The sequence below is a fragment of the Cryptomeria japonica genome, chromosome 8 (assembly GCF_030272615.1).
Source record: "Cryptomeria japonica chromosome 8, Sugi_1.0, whole genome shotgun sequence".
NCBI classification, from domain to species: Eukaryota; Viridiplantae; Streptophyta; class Pinopsida; order Cupressales; family Cupressaceae; genus Cryptomeria; species Cryptomeria japonica.
Window position 1 is genome coordinate 232,467,496 of NC_081412.1, and position 19,963 is coordinate 232,487,458.

The 19,963-nt window shown below is 37.7% G+C and overlaps 1 protein-coding gene across 3 annotated transcripts in view; it reads left to right on the forward strand.

Moving 5' to 3' along the window:
• Nucleotides 1-247: 247 nt before the first annotated feature.
• Nucleotides 248-19,963, forward strand: part of LOC131078969 (DNA gyrase subunit B, chloroplastic/mitochondrial) — a 208,969-nt gene continuing 189,253 nt past the window's right edge. For 2 of the 3 annotated variants that reach the window (XM_058016827.1, XM_058016828.1), the window contains exons 1-2: nucleotides 248-507; nucleotides 6,496-6,640. In XM_058016827.1, coding sequence (XP_057872810.1) covers nucleotides 353-507; nucleotides 6,496-6,640 — 300 coding nt within the window. In that variant the 5' untranslated portion in view covers nucleotides 248-352. The remainder of the gene's footprint in view (nucleotides 508-6,495; nucleotides 6,641-19,963) is intronic. The other variant, XM_058016829.1, reaches the window with a different exon arrangement.

Here is a 19,963-nt window from a genome sequence, read left to right on the forward strand (position 1 = left end):
AGATCTATTACAACACCTTAAAATAACCCCAGAAGTGAAAATCATTTGTTAAAATTATCCCATTTTTCCATTTTCATAATAAAACTATTTCTTCTATGGACGAGCCCAAGGCAACTCTTATGGACTAGTCAAGTAAAAATATTATCAACAGCCTTTGATTCAATATTAAAAAAAAGTAAAAATATTAGGGCACATTCCTTATCACTACATTATACCGATTAATAAAAGGGTAGCATACGAGGGAATTTTTGTATTTCAATTTTTTACGGCGGGATTGAATTTAGTGCACTTTCTGGACCTTGTTTTGGGAGAGTGACATACAGAACTGGTCGAGAGAAAGCGGTCCCGTCGTATGCATTGCTCTGCTCCTTCAGCTACAATGCTTCATCTCAAGGCACCTCCTGCATCTCTACGCCTCCTTGTTTCTCATCTCCGCAGACTCAGGACTCTTCCTCTGCGTCCTATTTCCGTTGCTCGTAACGTATCGCTCCCTTCTTTCTCAACCAGGTATTTTTTAGAGTTATCTTCAACCCACTACGTAATCCAATGCACAAGCACTAAAGGGAAGATCCATGCAAGCTTCATTTTTCACCTTTTTTTCTGAGGCTAGTGTATTTTTTAAGACCGGTACAGCAGTTACAATGAAGTGGCGTTATTAAATTTTCTTAGGATGTGGTCCCAAGGAGGGAGGTTATTCCTACTCTTATGGGGCAGGTATTCCCCTGGCCGGAGCTTTTGCTCATGCTTTTATGTTCCAGGTCGTCCCAGGTAATCTACAAATTAAACTAACTGGAAAACATCAAATCCGCACCTGAAAATTTGCAGCACTAAAATTTTCAACGCGAATTCTTACTCCGACCCGAATTAGAGGGTGGGAGGGGGAGCGGTTGGAAATCCGTAGCACCGCTCAACGATTTAGGTTTACCAAGTAGTGTTTTTATTAGTGGACAGTATTTTCTAAATAGTTTCTGTATGTATTTCTAAAGGAGCACACTGCAACTGGTCCGAAGTTTTCTGTGCAGCACCCACTGAGAAAAACAATCTCAGCCTTCATTCACGCGATCATTACATACTCCCGAGCAAGTCTGAGCCATTTGCAATGAAATGTGCCATCAATATCATGTATTTTCGGCTTGGCTACACAGATTTATAATTATTAGCTGAATTTTGATCATCATTCCTTAATTTTTTAATCCGCAAAAGTAATCAGAAAAGTTTTCCAACGATGCTATGCAGCCGTTGAACTTATGAACTTTTATTGTATACCATCAATCCCGCTCTTATCATATATTTTCAGCCTGGGTACACGGTTTTAGAAACATTAGCTAAATTATAATCCATTCTTTAAATTGTTAATCCACAAAAGTAATCAGCAGAGTGTTGCAGTTCTGCTGCTTGTCACTCGAACTCAGAAGCTTCTGTTGCATACCATCAGTACCCCTCTCCAGCAGCTGCTTGTAATTTTCCTCCAAAATAGTATATGGTCCAGTTTAAATCAATATGTAGTCAAAACAGATTCTAAGAACAACCAGCAAGAAGATAACACAAGCGTTTCTCTTGGAAAACCCTTTTTAGTAAAAACCACGGCATCAAAGAATTCTATTCACTTCAAGATAATGGGCTACAACCCAAATTACATAAGTGAGCTACAACTCTCTGAGAACATTCACTTTCCAAGAGCACCAACTCTTCATCGTAGAGGCACCAACCTTTGTAAGAGCACCAACTTTGAGTTGAAAGAGGCACCAACCTCAAAGAGAGCTCCAACTCACAAACACTAAGAATTAATTATACTTTCCAGATTGCACACAGCACTCAGTAAAGATAAACAGCACCCCTTGAATCTGTCTCAGACTATATCGTATCACTGTCCAGCAATGCTCTTTAAAAATAGTATCCACCCATCAAGTTTCTTTTCATATCTCCCCTTCAAAGAGATGAATATTGCTTTTGCAAAATAAGAACCACACAAACATAACTCACAGCAGCATGAACTTCAACTTCAGCCCTGAATCACTTCATGATTTTAAATTTTTGCTTAAACAATCACAGTCACCGTCATACTCATGCTCATGATTTCTACCTTTAAAAAAAAAACAGTAACTAACACAGTCAATGCACCCGTTCATGCCTCTTTCACCCGCAAAAAATAAACATGATATCTCCAAAAAAAAAAACGGCACAATCTTGTTGATGTGTTCCTTAGGCACAATTGAACACAGAATAAAATACCAAAGTATTACACCCTCTCTTGAAGAAAATCACCTTAGATGCTAAATATCTGATCAACGAAGATGATTCCAAGGTTTCTACGGTCAGTTCTTGACATGTGGGTAACTCAATGGCTGATGTGATGTGCTGTTTTCACTTGGGGACTTACACAATTGTTCGAAATGATTCAAGGTTATCATGAATGGACATGGGTTTGCCAACGGTTTCGAATGATTTTGCAATTGAGCTCTCAATTTATTCTAACAAAGGTTTTTCAAATAAAATGCAAAAGGGATGAGGGTTTAGAAATTCTGTTTTAAGACTGTCTAACCTAGAATGCAAGACGCTAGGAATGATTCATTGAAATTCAACTAGGCAAGGTTTCCCCATCAAAGAACAATTCAACACAAGCTTAGTACAATCATCTAAGGTGAATTCTTAGATGTTCAAATTATCACCATCAACATCAATACCATCAAGGCAATGCATACCAATGGACGTGCAATAATTGAAGTTAAGTCCAATTCAAATTCCACTTGACCACACAAGGCAAGCTTACAATCAGCAAGAAGCTAGTGGTATGGGTTAAATAAATTTCATTCAATTGCATTCAACTCTTATTTTATCCAATCTAAAATACTTGAAAGCAAATTCTAATGTAAATTTGGAGGTATTGAGAACCACAAATGTATACAAAATCTAAACAAAACCACCAAACTTCAATGATCTATTTTTAAACTTGCAACATGTAGTCGACAATTCTCAAAAATCTCTCTCTTACAAATGAGAGGCAAATGGGTTTAGATAGAGTTTCAAATGAAATGGATGGCCAAGATTCAATCTAGAATCAAGGGACAAGATCATGCCAACACTGCCTTAATGTTGCCCTAATTAGGGTTTACATCAAAAAATGGAATAAAAGAAAGGAGGTCCAATGGGATGACGTCTAGTCATCAAGTAGGGAATCTTCTAGAAGATTCTAGCCTGCATCCCTCTCTCTAGTTGCATACTGAATGAATCTAGCCAAGATTGAGTTGAGTTCCTCCATCGTAACACTAGGTAGACCTTCTTGCTGCAAATTGATCACATCCAAGGCATTTGAGCAAGCATCGAAAATATCCCAATCCGGCATAAGCTTCTGCAAGTTGTTGATGTGATTGACAAGAGAAACCAAATCATCTAGCTGATTCGTCCTCAATGATTCCAACTGATTGAAGTAAATAAACTTCCATCTTTTCCTTCAATTCTTCCAAGTTCAAACTGTTGGAAGCTTGGACATCTAGTCCCAATAATTCTTCAATGGATGTAAGGATTTTGGATTGCATCTCTTGAATGGATCCTTCCATCTTTGTGCACTCTTTTTTTGCATGATCATATGTAATCTTTCACATGGCCAAGGAACATACCAACCATGGAAATCATAAACATTACCTGCCTAGACAACTCCCTACTGAATTAATGTGAACCTAAGAATTCGCTTCAACACTTGGAGGCGAGGAATAGTCTTCTCCTGCACCGGTTGGAAATCTTCGCAAACTCCTTCCAAGCACTGCATCCTGAATATAAGTATCACCGTCTTGTCAAATGGTTGAACAAATTGAGCTAGGAAATCATTTGCTTGCTTCGAAACATCTTCAATCCATTTTCCAACCTCCTGATATGTATTCCTCATCGCCTCATGGTTGAAAGGGGATCCACGATCAATAGCAATAGGTGAGACAAAAGCAGGATCCTCACGGCTTTGGGAATTCATCTCTTCAATGTACTCCTCGAGTCTCCCGTTCTCACACTCAAGCATCTCTTCTTCTCAATGGTCCTATCCAATTGCGCCTCAATTGCCTTGACTGTATCATCAAGTTCCTAGAACTCTTGCTTTTTTGTAGTTGGTCCAAGGTCAATTGTTTTAACCTGATAATCCATAGGAGTAACCACATTTCTGATCTTATCACCTATAGGGACAACCACTTGTGCAATGTGTGCTCTTGTATCATCTCTAGTAATCCTAGAAAACATCTTAGCTTTCTTCTGTTCCCTTTCCTTGCCAACTCTGGCTAGGAAATCATCAATATTTTCTGCGGGCTGCGCCTCTATCATCTTCTTCTCCATGCTCATTAGCAACTAGTAGACAACTAAAATAAACTTTGAATAAATCTTGACATCAATGGCAAAAAATTCAACAAGCTACAAGATTTGGGGAGCAGAGAATCTTGGAAATGTCTCAAGTATATATTGGAAGGAATTTGTTGCAGAAGAGGAGTCTGTTACTGCAGAGGATTTAAGTTCTAGAAAGATTTGTTGTAGGTGAGAGGAGACTTGTGACATTCAAGGATAGAGGAGGCACAAAATATTGCTTAAGATTGAGAGAAGAATATGAAAACGAAGGGAAAGATGAGATGCGTCATACAGAGGTCCGTGGTAATCCCATCTTGGGAAAAGTATTGAGATGAAGTGGTGAAATGAAAGCTCCATGAGAAATTGAAAATGATTTCAAGTAGAACGAATGCCTTGGAAGAGAAGTGTTTTCCTAATAATGTTGCGATTGCAGGACTTGGAAAAAAAATTGATGATAACGAATTTGCAACAGAGCCATGTCTTGTGGAAGGCATTACATACATGAATGAGGATGAGGAGATAAGTGAAGTAGTGATTGAAAACAAAGAAGCAACGAATGAGATTGCAGCAGTTGAAGCAATTGCAGCAGATGGAGAAGTCGAGATTCAAGAATTAGAGGTTGAAGGATTGCTTGGGAGAGAATTGATAAGGGAGCGTCTTAGCCTTGTGCTGATGGAGAATGGAGAATGTGTAGAGACTCTGGAGACATTCATCAGATTGCTATTAGATATACATTTTCTATTGCAAGAATGGATACCTTAATGAATTATTTGGGTTGGCAAGCACATGAGATTGCTGGTATGTTGAGTCGAAGTAGTTTGTTGTTATGTGAAATCCAGGCACATAGTGTTGGATTTGAGAGCTTAAAGGATTTGAATGTGGATGTTTTTGTTACCAAGTAGGCATATGAATATTACAACAGTCCTATCCACACGGATTGAGGACCATGGATTGATTTTGTGTTGCAAGAAGGTGATCTCTTGTGCATACGTAGAGGGTCAATGTGAGAGACTCTTTTGATAGAAAGCTATCGTGTCATTCCATTGACGACTTCATGTAGAGGAGCTGATGATTTCTTTTGTCTCCAGGGGAGCGTGATGCAAGAGCATCGAGTCACCGATTGTTGTGAAGGAGATTTGGTTATGGAACAGTTAGGGGTCATGGGCATTGATGAAAAACTACTGTGTTGGAAACCGACAACAATTGTGACACGGTTGAGAAAACGAAAGGGGTTGTTTGTGGAAAGGGATATTGATTTTAAGGGAGAGAAGTGGCATCGATTTTGGGGAGAGATTGGAGAAACAGATCAAGGGAAGGAACTTGTGCCTGGGAAGAGCGATGCTATGTTATAAATGAAATGCATAACATTGGTCATTGTGGGGAATCAGGCAAAAGTAGCGAGAAGAGTCAGAGATGCTGAGCAGAATCAATCTCTGGCAAGGATTGGACGATTAGAAAGAAGAAATGAATATGGTAGACAGAGAATGTGAGGGGTGTTGCTTGGGTTGTGTGACGATGACTCGCAGTCAATGTCTGTAAACAATTTTGTTTTATGCTGTAGAAATGAAAAAATGTTCTTTCAGATTGTTTTAGTTGCAAAATTCGTCACTTGACTGATAATGAAATGTTAGTTTGTATTGCTCTGTTAAATTGCTGTAATTCCTGTCACCTTTGTAGGCATAAATAGTTTTGCAGTGTTTTGGTTGTTTGGATTTCAATTTGCATCACAGGGGCTATACCACCTTTCTTGAAACCTTTATCTATTGCAAAGTTGAAATTGAATTACATTTTGAAATATCTTAAATAGTCTATGTTTTGGAGGGTTGAGCCACTAGTCATCTTCTAGCATTGTAAATCTTTTTTAATTCAATGGGAAATGCCCTTTAAAATGAGGGATGGCTGTGAGTTAAATCAATTCCTGTATGAAGGGTCTGCATGATAAAACATTTCTATTCTTCTAGTTTCTTGCTGCGTACGTGAATCTTGTATTTTTTATATTTTAACATGTTGCTTTTCCTGTATTGGATGCTCAGTACCCAACAATATTCATTATAGAAATCTCCACCTCCAAGAAATTTCGTAAGCTATAATGAAAAACAGGTGCATTTGATTTGCTTTAGTATTTGACATCTATAGTTTGCTATTAATTTTGCTACCCATGTTGTTATTCAGGAGTACACATGGATTCAGAAAGATTACAAATGTCATGCCCACAAGGTGTTCTACCAGTATACGGGCTTTCATGTCTTCATCTGTGGCCACAGAACCTTCATCAGACCCGAATGCTGCAAAATCATACGATGCTGGACAGATTCAGGTGTGTCTGTTAAATTGTACATATATTTGAATGCTGTCATGCTGAAAGTATATAAATGACTTCCATTTCAATATTATGCGAGTCAAAAGATAGAATGAAAAGTAGCAATTGAATTTTCCAGATTAGCAGCCAGAATCAGACTCATTTGGACTCTGCAAGAAAAAGTGAGACTCAGTGAAGAATTTTCAAAATAACTGGTGATTATGTCCTAATGCTAAATGACATTGCATAAATCACACAATAATGAAAACTTAAAAAATACAGAAACATACATAGATAATTACACCTTGAAATGTGTTTTTCATTCCTTTGAAAAACTTACTAGGAAACCTCCACAACTGATATATCTCACAGCTGCATGAAAATCAACAACATGAAGTATGCTGCTACATACAGTTTTTCAGTCTTTTGAAAATCTTTCATTCCTTCAAAAGGCAATCTGTATATTAAACTTCTATCTTGCTCCTATCTTTATACTAATTCAGCAAAAATTAGCTTTATTTACAAAAAGCATCCTTATCACTCATAAGGACAAGATGGAAAATAAGTACAAGTCATTAGTGATTATCTACACTTTATAAGACCTTTTAGTTAAAAAAAGACTTTCATTTTAATATTAAAAAGCGAAATGCAAAATAGACTAACGTGAACCACTTGAACTTTTCCCTCCATGTTCACATTGTACTTGTGTAGAAGTTCCTATTTGAGCTAAAATCTCAACACTTCCTCTTAGCAAGGAAGGAATTCTGCACCAATCTGAGTTTGTCTCTGAAAGCCTCAAAGTTCCCTTTTGCTAAGGGCTTGGTCAGAATATCAGCTAGTTGTTGGCCTGTGGAGATGTATTGGAGCGTCACTGCTCTCTTTGAAATCTTTGCTTTGATGAAGTGATATCTGACCTCTCATGAAACACTAGATCTTCAAGAGTTTGAGACAACTTTGATTATCTTAATAAATCATCGTGGGATCCAATTCTTGATCAAACAACCATGTAAGGAACTTGTAAATAATAGTCTAAATCATTGATGTTACTCACCAATGTTGCTAGAATTGGTTCACCCTTAACCTGTAAAGATTTTCTCTAACCTTATCATCTGTGCAATATCTAGGCTAGATTCGTCCGGTCTGATAAGAACTTTTGATCCTTGACTTCACCTGCAAAGCCTTTATGTTCCTTCACTAAAATTGAAAGATATTCTTCCTGAGACCAAGAACAAACAAAACATCATCAAAATTTACAGAAATCCCTGATTGTCGTTGAAAGCAAATTGTACCAACTCCTACTATTGGATACTTGGCATCATCAACGAGCTCAACCTGAACTCCAGATTTATGTTCCATGAAATTGATAAATATTCTTGGGTTGATGTTATATGCCTAGAGGTCCCATTGTCCACATACCAAGCATTCCTTGGAATTGAGGTGGTAGAGAGAGAAGAAACCCTTCCAAATTTGATCATCTGAGATTCTATAGAGGCTGCTGCCTCTTTTTGTTCCTGCTTTCCTTGGTTCTTCTTTTTGTTTAGACATTGTGATACATAAGGACTAAACATATGACAACTAAAGCACTTGATTTTACTCAAGTCCTTGGCTGCGAGGATCCTTCTTCATCCTTTCCCTTAACCTTGACGTTTGACTCCATTCTTGATCAAAACCCTAGGTTACAAATTATTGAAACCTTAGTTACTTGGCTGCCTTAGCCACTGTTGAAAAACTGTAATGTCACCTAATTGGGAATGCCCTAAATTTGCCCTAATTCTCAATTTCCAAGTAAGTAAGTGGGTTTAGAGTGTACCTTCACTTGGTTGAAGTCCTACAAACAGATTAGAGATCATCTACAACAACAATTCCAATAAGCTTATAATAATTGAACATTGGTGAATCCATGGCAGAACTATTAATTCAATTAGAAAGCATTAAACATATTTGGAAGGCTCAACCATAAGGGAGCATGGGAGAGAGTGACTTCGATGGGGTGTCTCGGATCCTCTACCCTAGGCCCAAGAGCGGATATACCATCCCTCTTGGCCTCATGTGGCCCATGCCATCCATACGATGTGGTCTACCCAGTGAGGTGTCCACTTTCCGTTAGCCCCTCATCTTGCCAACCTTTTCCTTCTCTTTATGATTGGTCTCCTTGTATTGATGCACCATGATAGGAGAAAGAGGTCACAACAGGGTGCCCCGGAAGCCATCTCCTCTAGGCCCCAGGGCAGTACCCTCTGTACCCCCTTGGCCTCATGAAACCATCGAGTCCCCTCATAGAGGTGGTATACCTAGAGGAGTGCCCCATCACTGTACCCCTCTTGCAAACCTTATTTCCTCTACCATGGCTGGAAACATTCAGAACATAGGAAGGAACATACTCTACATATAATAAGTTAACTGCAGAAAATCAGATTAATATTTACTGTGACATATATATATGAGCAATCATAAGAGCAGTGCATTGCTAATAACTAGCATGCAGAAACATATGTATATTAATATAGTACTTAATATATTATGCACAGAAAACTCATACCAAACTGTAGTAACTAGATGAGCTGCTGAATATTTAATATCTTGTAAATTGTCCAATCTAATCTGTCTGATTCGATGATATTTGTATGATTGATTGATTGATTCAATGAATTCCTTTGATTGGATGATTTGAGGTATTGGTGAGTGATGACTAAGTGATTGTTGATTAGATGATTGATGAGTGATTGAGTGATCTTTGAATGCTTGGAATGATCTCTCCTCTATACTTTATTGGGGGAATAGTCACCACCTTTCATAGGAATTGAGCACCACCTTTCATAAGGAATTGAGTCACCACTTTTCATTTCTGCCTTTGAGAATAATAAATTATTCTCCAAATTGATCTCCCTTGCCTCTCTTCCTCAAATTAACCTTCTCTTTATATCATCCCACGTGAGGGAGAGGTCACATCTCTTCATTATTCCTGCCCTTTGGCAAGAGACACAACCTATCACAATTTCCACCCTTTGAAATAGTACAACCCTTTGTAATTCTTGCCCTTTGGAAGAGTCATTTCTTTATCTACTTCCCATTCCTTTCTTCTTCCATTAATCCTTCCTTGATTCACATGCTTCCTTCATTTCTTCCCTCCTCCTTATCCCATTTCAAATGATCTCTTCTCCCTCTTATATCCCATTTTCGAGAGAGTCACAACTCTTCATTCCATGCCTTTTGACCATTGATTAACTTAATTACATTTTAATTATATTATATTATATTTTTATTATTTTATGTTTTAATTTATTACTATTATTTATTATTAAATCCTATTTCAAAATGGGGACATTACGAAAACCTTCGTTTGCCACTCCCTAGCAAACCCTAGCTACTGAAAATTTTTGTGCCTTTTGAAAACCTTTTGAAATGAACCCTAGCTGCCAGTTTTTCAAATCCACTTGTGGGAAAGTCTAGCTGGTCCTTGTGTGCCACAGTCACCGGTTCAAATCCCTAGCTGTGACTCATAAACACCTGCAAACTGTGGTACTGTGGTAGTGACTAAAAAAAATTGCAAAAACATCTTGCTTCTAGTTGTAGGCTTTTTTCCAACTGAAAAAAATGGCGTACAAAATCAAAAAACCTTTGCATGAATCAAAATCATTTGAGGCCATGAAATTTTGACAATAAAAACCACACTTTTTCGTGCAAAAAAATGTCATGATTTTTTCTATTTTCCTGCTGCAATTCTACACTTCTTTTGAGTTGCAATTTTTCAAAAAAATCTTCTGTGTGATTTTTCAACACAAGATTTTGCACAATTTTTACAAAAAGACTGCAATTTTTTTTTGTAAATTGTGTGCAAATTTCATACACAAAATCCATGATTTCTCTCTAGCCCCTAGCCACGATGTTTAGACAAAAATATCCTGTCTCCACTTGAGAAAAACTTGTTCAATTTTCAATAAAAAATTCCCCAAATTCCTTCTCAGGGTTGTTTCTCTATCCTTTTTGGTGCTGATACCATAAAGAATTTTCAAAATACCTAGTGATTATGTACTAATGCTAAATAACGTTGCATAGATCACACATAAATGAAAACTTCAAAATGTGGAAACATATATAGATAATTACACCTTGAAATTTGTTTTTCATTCTTTTTAGTCTTTCCAAAAACTTCGTCTTTCATTCGTTTGAAAGACAATCCACTTATTAAACTTCTTGCTTGCTCCTATCTTTATCCTAATTCAGTGAAAAATCTAATCTCCCAAAATTCAGCATTATTTACGAAAAGCATCCTTATCACTTATAAGAGTGAGATGGAAGATAAGTCTAAGCAATTAATGATTGTTTATATATTAGGCTTATTTAGCTGAATAAAAGACTTACATTTAAATCCTAAAAAGTGAAATACAAAACAGACTAACTTGACTACATGAACTTTTCCTTGCACGTTCACATTGAACCTGTGTGGAACTTCCTATCCGAACTAAAAACTCAACACTTAGACATTTAAATAGAAAATGCATAACATATTTTGTATTGGACAAAAAAGTTGTGTGTTTCATTGCATGAGATGTTTTTCATTATAGCCTTGCTAATTTCAGAGACAAAAATCTCTCCTGAAAACGCATGAGAAATACTTTCTATTGTTGAAAACTTGAAACTATGAACAGTTAAATTGCTACAGAAAGTGTTCTCTCACAGGCACAGATTTGAAACTTTTGTGAAAACATCTGAGTGTGTGAGCTTGGAATTTGATTTTATTCAGCAAATAAGCCCTTTATATGCTGTCATGCCCCCAATCATGTCACAATGAATTTAGCCAAATAAAATATAATAATAATATTGATTAACATGTCAATGAAAACACACATGTGCACACACACATGCACGCACACACACACACATGCATGCACGCACACACACACAGAGTTTTGATCGGTAATATGATTATATTTTATATATTTAAAGTCAAATACATAAAAAAGCTGCATAAAGAGGGATTAGCAACACACGTTTTTTTGATCGGTAATATGATTATATTTTATATATTTAAAGTCAAATACATAAAAAAGCTGCAAAAAAGAGGGATTAACCCCTGTATCAAGTCTCTGAGCTCATACAAACACTACTCCATTTTCCTATCACTATAGCAAGAGGTGCCTTACTGCGCAGACTGCTAAATATTATCCCTGTAACAAAAAATGCCTTATTGTGCCAACCAAACAGAACAAACCAAAGCAAAATGTTGCTTCCTTGCCACCCCTACCCTAGATGAGATCCAGTAAATAAACGGATAACTCCTACCCCAACAAAAAAACCAGAGACAAAACACAAAGACTACATTTTCTTCTTGCTTTTATGCGGCCCATTAATCCAGAAGTCTTCTGGCTCAAATTTAATTTCCTTTGCCACATCCTTCTTCTTTGCCTCCCTCGCCATCCTCTGCTCCACTTCCTTTTCTCGAATGAAGTCTTTCAACGATTCCCACCCCACATGCGCCTCCTCCTTGCGAGCTGCTCAGTCTGCACCATCATTCCACAAAATGAAGGGTTTGAACTCCAATTCTTCCCCATCTTGCATAATGCCCTCTCCAAACTGGCACCCCAACCCTCTAACTACTTCAGCTCTCGCAAGAATAGATGTCAATCCATAAGTGTAATGTTCTGGAACACAGGCCCGCACCACCCACAACATTTCCTTGTTTGTGCTTGAGATCCAACCCCCAAGCAATCAGCATTGATATAATGTCCACATTTGTTCTGTAGCGGAACTCTAACCTCATGTAATCTTCCCCGAGCAACACATCTAGAATCTGAAGAAAAAGGGGATCAACGAATTTAAACAACCCCACTAGCCTCTTCTCCGAAACTTTGCCAAAAAAGGCAAGTTGTTTCGTCGAATGAAGAGAAAAGTTGGCCTCCATTCCAACTGTTTTTCTTCACCCCAGACATCGCCTTCTGTCGCTACATTTTCACCACTGACCTAGAAAATGAAATCTGCCGAGAACACTTGTGTCTAAATAACACCACCTACACACCTTGTCATATTATCATTAAAACTTCATTAAAGCTTCCCCCCTTGGTGGCGTACGACTCACTTGGCATCCAACTCAACATCTCCTGCAATGATATAGCCGCCTTGAAAAGTACATCGGCTACATTATTACCCTCCCTCAATACATGAGTAACCCAAAATGATTGGAAAGTTTCCATTTCAATTTTGATCATTGTAATAAACTTATTGATTTTGCAAGAAGCGGCCTCTCCTTTAATAATAGAATTAACTATTATCTTCGAATCACCTTCCAAATGTAGACAAGGAATCGATAATCGTTGCTCCATTCTCAATCCCCACAATGCTGCCTGCGCCGCTGCTTCGTTGATCATGCCATCCAGTAACCTCTTGGCCCCAATGGCCTGAATGTCTCCTCGCCAATCCTGCACCATGAATCCAGCACCTGATAGTCCTGGATTGCCCTAGGATGCCCCACCAAAATTCACTTTTATCCATCCTTAGGTCTTTGCCTTTCAATTATTACTGCTTTTTCACCATTCTCTTTTTTCTTTTCCGGATCAACCCAGGAAGGCCCATTAACAGGCCTATGTATATATTATTATTATTAATCAGAAAAACTTCACGATTTTCTCTCAAGAGAAGATGCTGCCATTAAGGATTTGTTTATACTTTATATCAAACAAACAAATTAAGTTATAGCTGTGATTCATTACAATGTAATATGCAGCGAGTTGAGAGATAATTTATATATGTTAAAGTGGTGATTTGTTTAAGATACAAAGTAGCAGTTACAAAAGAGGAAAGCTGGTTTGAAGACACTGGTTATATTAAGTAGAAAAGCAACAATTAAGAAGGGATGCAATCTTAATTAAAAGCCTGTTAATAATGAACAAAAGGGCAGCTAACTTCTATGAAGACCAGACATGACTATTCAGGGAGGACTATGTTAAAGACCACTAATTAAAAGAAACAGCAATTTAGAAAGTGAAAGGGTATGGTCAGTATGATGCTCGATTTGCATCTCCGAATGGTGCGATTTAATTAATAGAGTTATTTACAAGTGATGTGATGTGCATTCAAGTGGATATGATCATTTAGAGAGATATTTTGTTATTCCAAAAGGAGTAGTTTAGAAGTTCATTATGATCAAAAGACATGAACTAAGCAATACATCCTTTTATAAAAGGACAGAAGGAAAGATATAAGAACAAGATAATTTGAGGATGTGATATCATCGAAGAAGCAGAATTATAAGATACTCAATCAAGAAGAAATCTTGAGTTTCATAATTAATAAACTAGACTGCAGACTTATAATTGTTCAAGGCAGCGGTATGATGTATAGTGCATTTTGATCTGGCTGATTTATTATCTTGTTTTCCATTTGATAGGAAGTAGGAATATATGCAGATAATCTATGGCTTCTAATATATATATAGATACGCATGATTAATGATAATGAAGATTTCTTTAAAGCTTGAGCCAATCTGCTGTCCCATTATGGAGGGGAGATATGTGCATATAAGGAATGCAAGCAGCATAATGGTCCATTCGAGTTGAGTAACCCCAGGTGGGGCTGGGAGGTCGAATGGTGGGTATCATTCTGTGCTCCTGGGCTTGATGGATAGGCTCAAGGCGTCTTGTATGATGTCCCTTAGTGCTTCATAATGTGGATGGGTTGCTGGGAAAAGCCTGAAGGGAATCCACATGCACATTAAGTAAACTACAATGATGATTATGATAATGTTCCTAACCCTAGTAGGAAAGATTGATTTTATATCCAACATGATTGAGGGGTCTCAATCAGGATCTAATAGGTAAAGCTATACCTCTAACCATTTTACATTTCTTATTTGAATGGAATTTGTGATTTTAGGGCAAAAACTAGGGCATTGGAAAAAGGGGACATTACATATGCAGTTGTGGAAGCAAAACTGAGTGCTGTTTTTCCATTTCTTGGCCCCAAAGGCTACAAAACACACTGCAGGCACTTTGGTGATTCTGATACTAGTCTGGAGTCTTTCACAAACTAAGAATTGCTGGAATGACCTGGCAAAAGAGTCAACTCAACTGTTTTTGAAGAATCAGATTATTTGATTCTGACTTAGAAATAAGAGTAGTTTCTTTTATCATACCTCCAATTATTATGAATCCTATGAGGTTTAGTATTTGACTATGTTACTGGTTGGGTATGGGTATGAGCACGGATACGGGTATGGGTACGAGCACGGATACGGGTATGGGTACGGATTCGCGGGTACGGCAATTTTTTTCCCTTGGGTACGGATTCATCCGTATACACACACTCATATATCTAAATTATAAAATACTATATCCATAAAATTATTAAAATAAGTAATAATATATTTGATTGATATAATTTAAATATTAATTTTTTTTTTTAATATATAAGTTCTACCAAAAAGGGGGTAGATCCTGTACATAGTAAAGCTCACTTGAGCAGACAGTTATTGAGAGCCATGATACCCTCAGCCAAAATATTTACACGCACAATCTGAGAAGCAGAGAGCAGATCACCATACATAGCAATGAAGCTCCCAAAGGCATATCTTGCCTCTCCAAACCTTTCCGGAACAATTTAAGAGCTTCAAAAAGAAGTTTCTTTTTTGCCACTGCTTCGACATAAAAAAACCCCATCAATGTATCCTTTTTTGAGATCACGCTTGATCTTGATGACCTCTGTCCGAACGGCAACCCTGCGATCCTCTCTGATCAGGAAGTGAACATAAAGAGCAGCTCTTTAAAATATTTTAATTTAAATTTGTTAATTTTACATATTTATAATGAAAAATCTAAATTAATATTCTAAAATATTAAAATTTTAATTTATTAAAAGGTAATATTAAAAAATAAAAATAAAACAAAAATAATATTATGAAATATTTAATATTATGAATGTTTGTGCAGTATTTTTCTTCATTTCTTAATTTATATTTTCTCCATTCACGTTGTCACTTTAATATTCTAATTTCTGACGACCATGTAGCCTGCTCATCCACTGGTGGAATTTGTTTTAAACATATATTTTAATGAAAAAGCAACTTCTCCAAATTTTTACGGTTTCACGGAACCAGAATTTTAATGCATTTTTTTATAAATTTGCGTAATTCCGAATTTGGGCACCTGGGATGCACCGAACCCAGGGGTGAACCAAGCTTGCACTGGGAACTGGTTGGGACCCAGCTCTGATTCCAGGCCCCCGAGGAAGAATCCAGTAACAGAGGTATTTGAGGGTAATGACATTCAGTTCATGGCATTTTAGGATTTTTCGTTGGAATGGCTGTAACTTGGCTATCGGCTGTTTGGCTGGCAAGTGAGCTGTTTCTAATGTAGTGCAGTGGCTAGATTTGTCAGCTTTTCAAGTGTTTCTGCAGATTAGTGCTCTTTCCTTAGTATTCATATTTTTTATTCTATTTCCTCCATGCTGAAAGAGATATTTAACTGTTTAATTGTTTTAAGTAGCAATCATTTTTCTTTTTCCCAGGGGAATTGGACATTGTGATTCTTCTTTTTGCATGCTACTGGATGAAACCACGCTATTTGTGAATGGAAGGAGTGATTTGGATTGGAGGGGGACTGGCTCTTAGAGAAGCCATGGGCTTCTTTAGCAGGCTATATCTAGAAGCCAATCAGCAGGTGGTTGTTTGGGGGAAAATTTGCAGGTCTGTATGGCTGGTTGTTGAGGGTTTTAGGAAACTTTCTGTGAGTGGTGACACTGATTGCACATTGTTTACTGAAATGCACTACATGAAAGGCCCATGAAAGTAGAAATAATATTTACAGTTTAAAGATAGAAGTGCCAGGAGTATAATAGCATTCCCACTAACAAACAAGTCCTCCTTCAAAACCAAGATTCAAAAAATGCCCTTAATATAGTTCACAAAGTGGAATGGAGGACACAAGTCCAGCCTGCAATATTATGGTTCATGTTATTCATCATAAGGTTGCTGTTCTGGGAAGATTAATATGCATCTTTCAATGTGTAACGTCCTAAAATTGTACCCCTTGCAATTTTCAACTGCATTTGGGTCTTCGCCTTAGTGTTTGCGCCCCTCGGCCTGATTGGAGACCTGAATAATGCACATCAAAAATACATTGCAATTCAACATAGCACTCTGCCTGCACCTTGATCCTGCCCCAAAATAGGGCACGACCAAGGCGTGGTGCCCTGGGATCCCCTATTTGGGACCTATCTTGGGGTCCCTCCCTTTGGCTCATCTCAAATTAGAGCGGGAAAGTCCCCCCTATGTCGGCTCAAGTCGGAAAATCAGTCAATTAAACCCCACTGGCTTGTATATAAGAGGGATTTCCTCTCTCATTTGACAGATCATGAAATTCAATCAAGCATCTAGGCATTCAAGAGATGAAGCATTCAAGCATTCAAGAGCAATTGAGCATTTTCAGTCTTCCTTCAAGCTTTGGAGCAGCAATACAGACAAGATTTCAAGCATTGAAGAGAAGATCAACATTCTACTTCATGAAACCCTAATTCCATGTGGAGGCAAGCAATAACTTCACAAGGAGGTATAAGCATTTCATTTTCAGTCAATTCAACATCCCCTCAAAGAGGAGGATTTCTACTTTCAGTCATTTCATTTACATTACTTCAACCACTTGGTTAATTCCAAAGCTGGGGTTTGATCTGAAGACAAACCCCTATTCCCAACACATTTCCCTTTCTTTTTGTGTGCAAAAAACATGTGCGCAATTGTACTTTTGGAATTAAGCGTAGAGATGCAAAAACCCTTTTCGATGTGAGGAAAGCTTGGAGGATTGATAGGAGCGCGCCCCTATCCGGACACACGGTCCTTGCAACTTTCGCCAGATTTCGCAGAGCAGCTTTGAATCATCTCAAACTTCTCAGATCCAGGTGTACGACTGAATCCCGAATCTGTAGCTCAATGTTTTCCCATACTTTGTCTTCATTTCCAGCATTTGGTCTTAATTCAACTTAACAACTTACAAAAGAGGGTCAATTGCATTTCATTCACAACCAATCTACTTAGTATTCAATCTTTGTATCCTTTGGGATTGGATCTAGTAGATTCATCCCCCTCTTTTGAATGTAAAGTCTCCCCAAGTGAAAATTGAACCTTAGTAAAGTTCCCCTCTTCTTTTAAGTGGCGAATTTGGCTATGGTTCCCAATTTTCCACTTTACACAATGTTTGTAGTTCGCATTTATATATTATTATATAATAAAGTGTGGAAGATTTCAAATGTGCAGTGCTAAATTCACAGTTATTATTTATCTACAATAGATAGTGTGAAATGAAATTTTCTGTAGAAACAAAAACTTCTCACTGTTATTTAGAGTTAGCATTTAGTAGAAATGGTGCGTTTATGGACACTGGCATTTAATTGAAACAACCAACCCTAGGGCACACTTCTCTTTAGTAGAACATTATCAAAGATGAAATTTTGAAGGAAGGTTAAGTTCTAAGTTTAATTTGCAACTTTTAAGTGTTTGCATCCACAAAAGAAGTTTTCAGAAAATGATTTCTCCAGAGCCACTAGGAAGTGAGAGTTTGCTCTCGGTAGTTTTTCTTGGCACTGTAATGTCCCCTTTTGGGATTGCCCTAAATCTTGCTCTAAAATCACAAATTCCATTCAAATAAGAAATGTAAGATCGTTAGAGGTATAACTGACCATTTAAAATGCCTTTTAACAAGATAATCCCTGATTTAAGTCCTGCAACCTGTTGTGATGTATTCACACATTGCCCCATCGCAAATGGGGACCCCTACTTTTTACTTTCTGGGGTTTGTTTTTCTAGGTCTTTTAGGGTTTTGTCTATTAGCCTTTGCATTCTGAGTGTTGCCAGAGGGATCACTAGAATAGCAGGCTCTGTTTGAGCCAGGGGGAGTCAGCAGGTGCTCCAAGTTAGGGTTTCTTTGAAAGTCTTCCTTAGGACAAGGTTTTCTTCTTATTGCTAATTGCGTCTTGTTTGAGTTTGAGGAGGTCAATGAAGCTTGGTGAGTGAATATCATCTTTGAAGATCTGAGTTAGGTCAAGTTGGTGAGTGATGAAGTCTGGAATGTCATCCTGATCTTCAAATGTCCTGAAATTTGGCGCTGTTTGGAATGTCATCCTGATCCTGAAATTTGACTAAGTTTGGAAAATTGAAAAATCCTCCAAAAATTAGATTTTGCATTATAATTCCTGGAGGTTCGAAACCACTCTCAAACATCCTGACAGTATATATGGAATATAATGTCTTATACTTAATTGTTATATTCCATACATGAATCCTGACGGAGAGACCAAAATGTCAAATTTCGCTCCTGACCCTTCCAAAGGGTCCAAAGTGAATTTGAATTTCGCTCCTGACCCTTCCAAAGGGTCCAGAGCGAAATTCTCCATAAGACATTCTACTTTGACCCAAACTTAGAACTAACTCATTCCCAAGCATTATTGAGGGCAAAGCACTTGTTTGGATGAAGAAATGTGAGAAATGAAGTCAAGATTTGAGCCTAAATATGAATTTTGCTCCTGACCCTTCCAAAGGGTCCACAACAAAATTCTTGAATGACCTTATTTTCTCACTTATACCTTTAAATAAATGCCACTTTGAGAGCAATTTCACTTGATGATGGTAGGAGGAGGCCTAAGAAATCATATTCAAGCCAAGAAAGGGAGGAAAAAGGTGAGAAATGAGCCAAAGTAGGAATTTCGCTCCTGACCCTTCCAAAGGGTCCAACGAAAATCGTTATAACTCTCATTTGCTTCCTTGTTTTGGCTAGGCGTTGGCATGTTGGAGGGTGAATTGGTATGTTCTTACCTTGAGAGGTAGTTGGATGCTTTGAAAGACGAAGATTTTGCCTAAATCATGAATTTCGCTCCTGACCCTTCCAAAGGGTAGCGAAATTCTTTATTAACCTCATTTGCTTCCATGCTTGGGCTTCAAACCTTGTTCCTTGGGTGAAGAGTGATGGAATTTTACCTTGCAAATAAGATTGGGATTGAAAAAATGAAGAGTCAAGTCTAGAATGAGAAATTCGCTCTTGACCCTTCCAAAAGGTCCAAAGCGAAATTTCACAAAACCACTCTTTTCCCTCAATTTTATGCCAAGTCTAGGGTGGTTCAAGGTGAATTAGGATTGGAAGTGTCCTTAGGTGTGACTTTGACTTGCTAGTGATTATCAAATTTGAAGGAATTGAGCCAAATCATGAATTTCGCTCCTGACCCTTCCAAAGGGTCCAGAGCAAAATTCCTAAAATCACCTATTTTCCCTTCAAAGCAAGTCAATCCTTGGGTTTTATGGCTTGGATGGGTGTGAAGTGGCGTGACCTTGCCTTTGAAGGTGGATGGAAGTGAGAGGAATGAAAG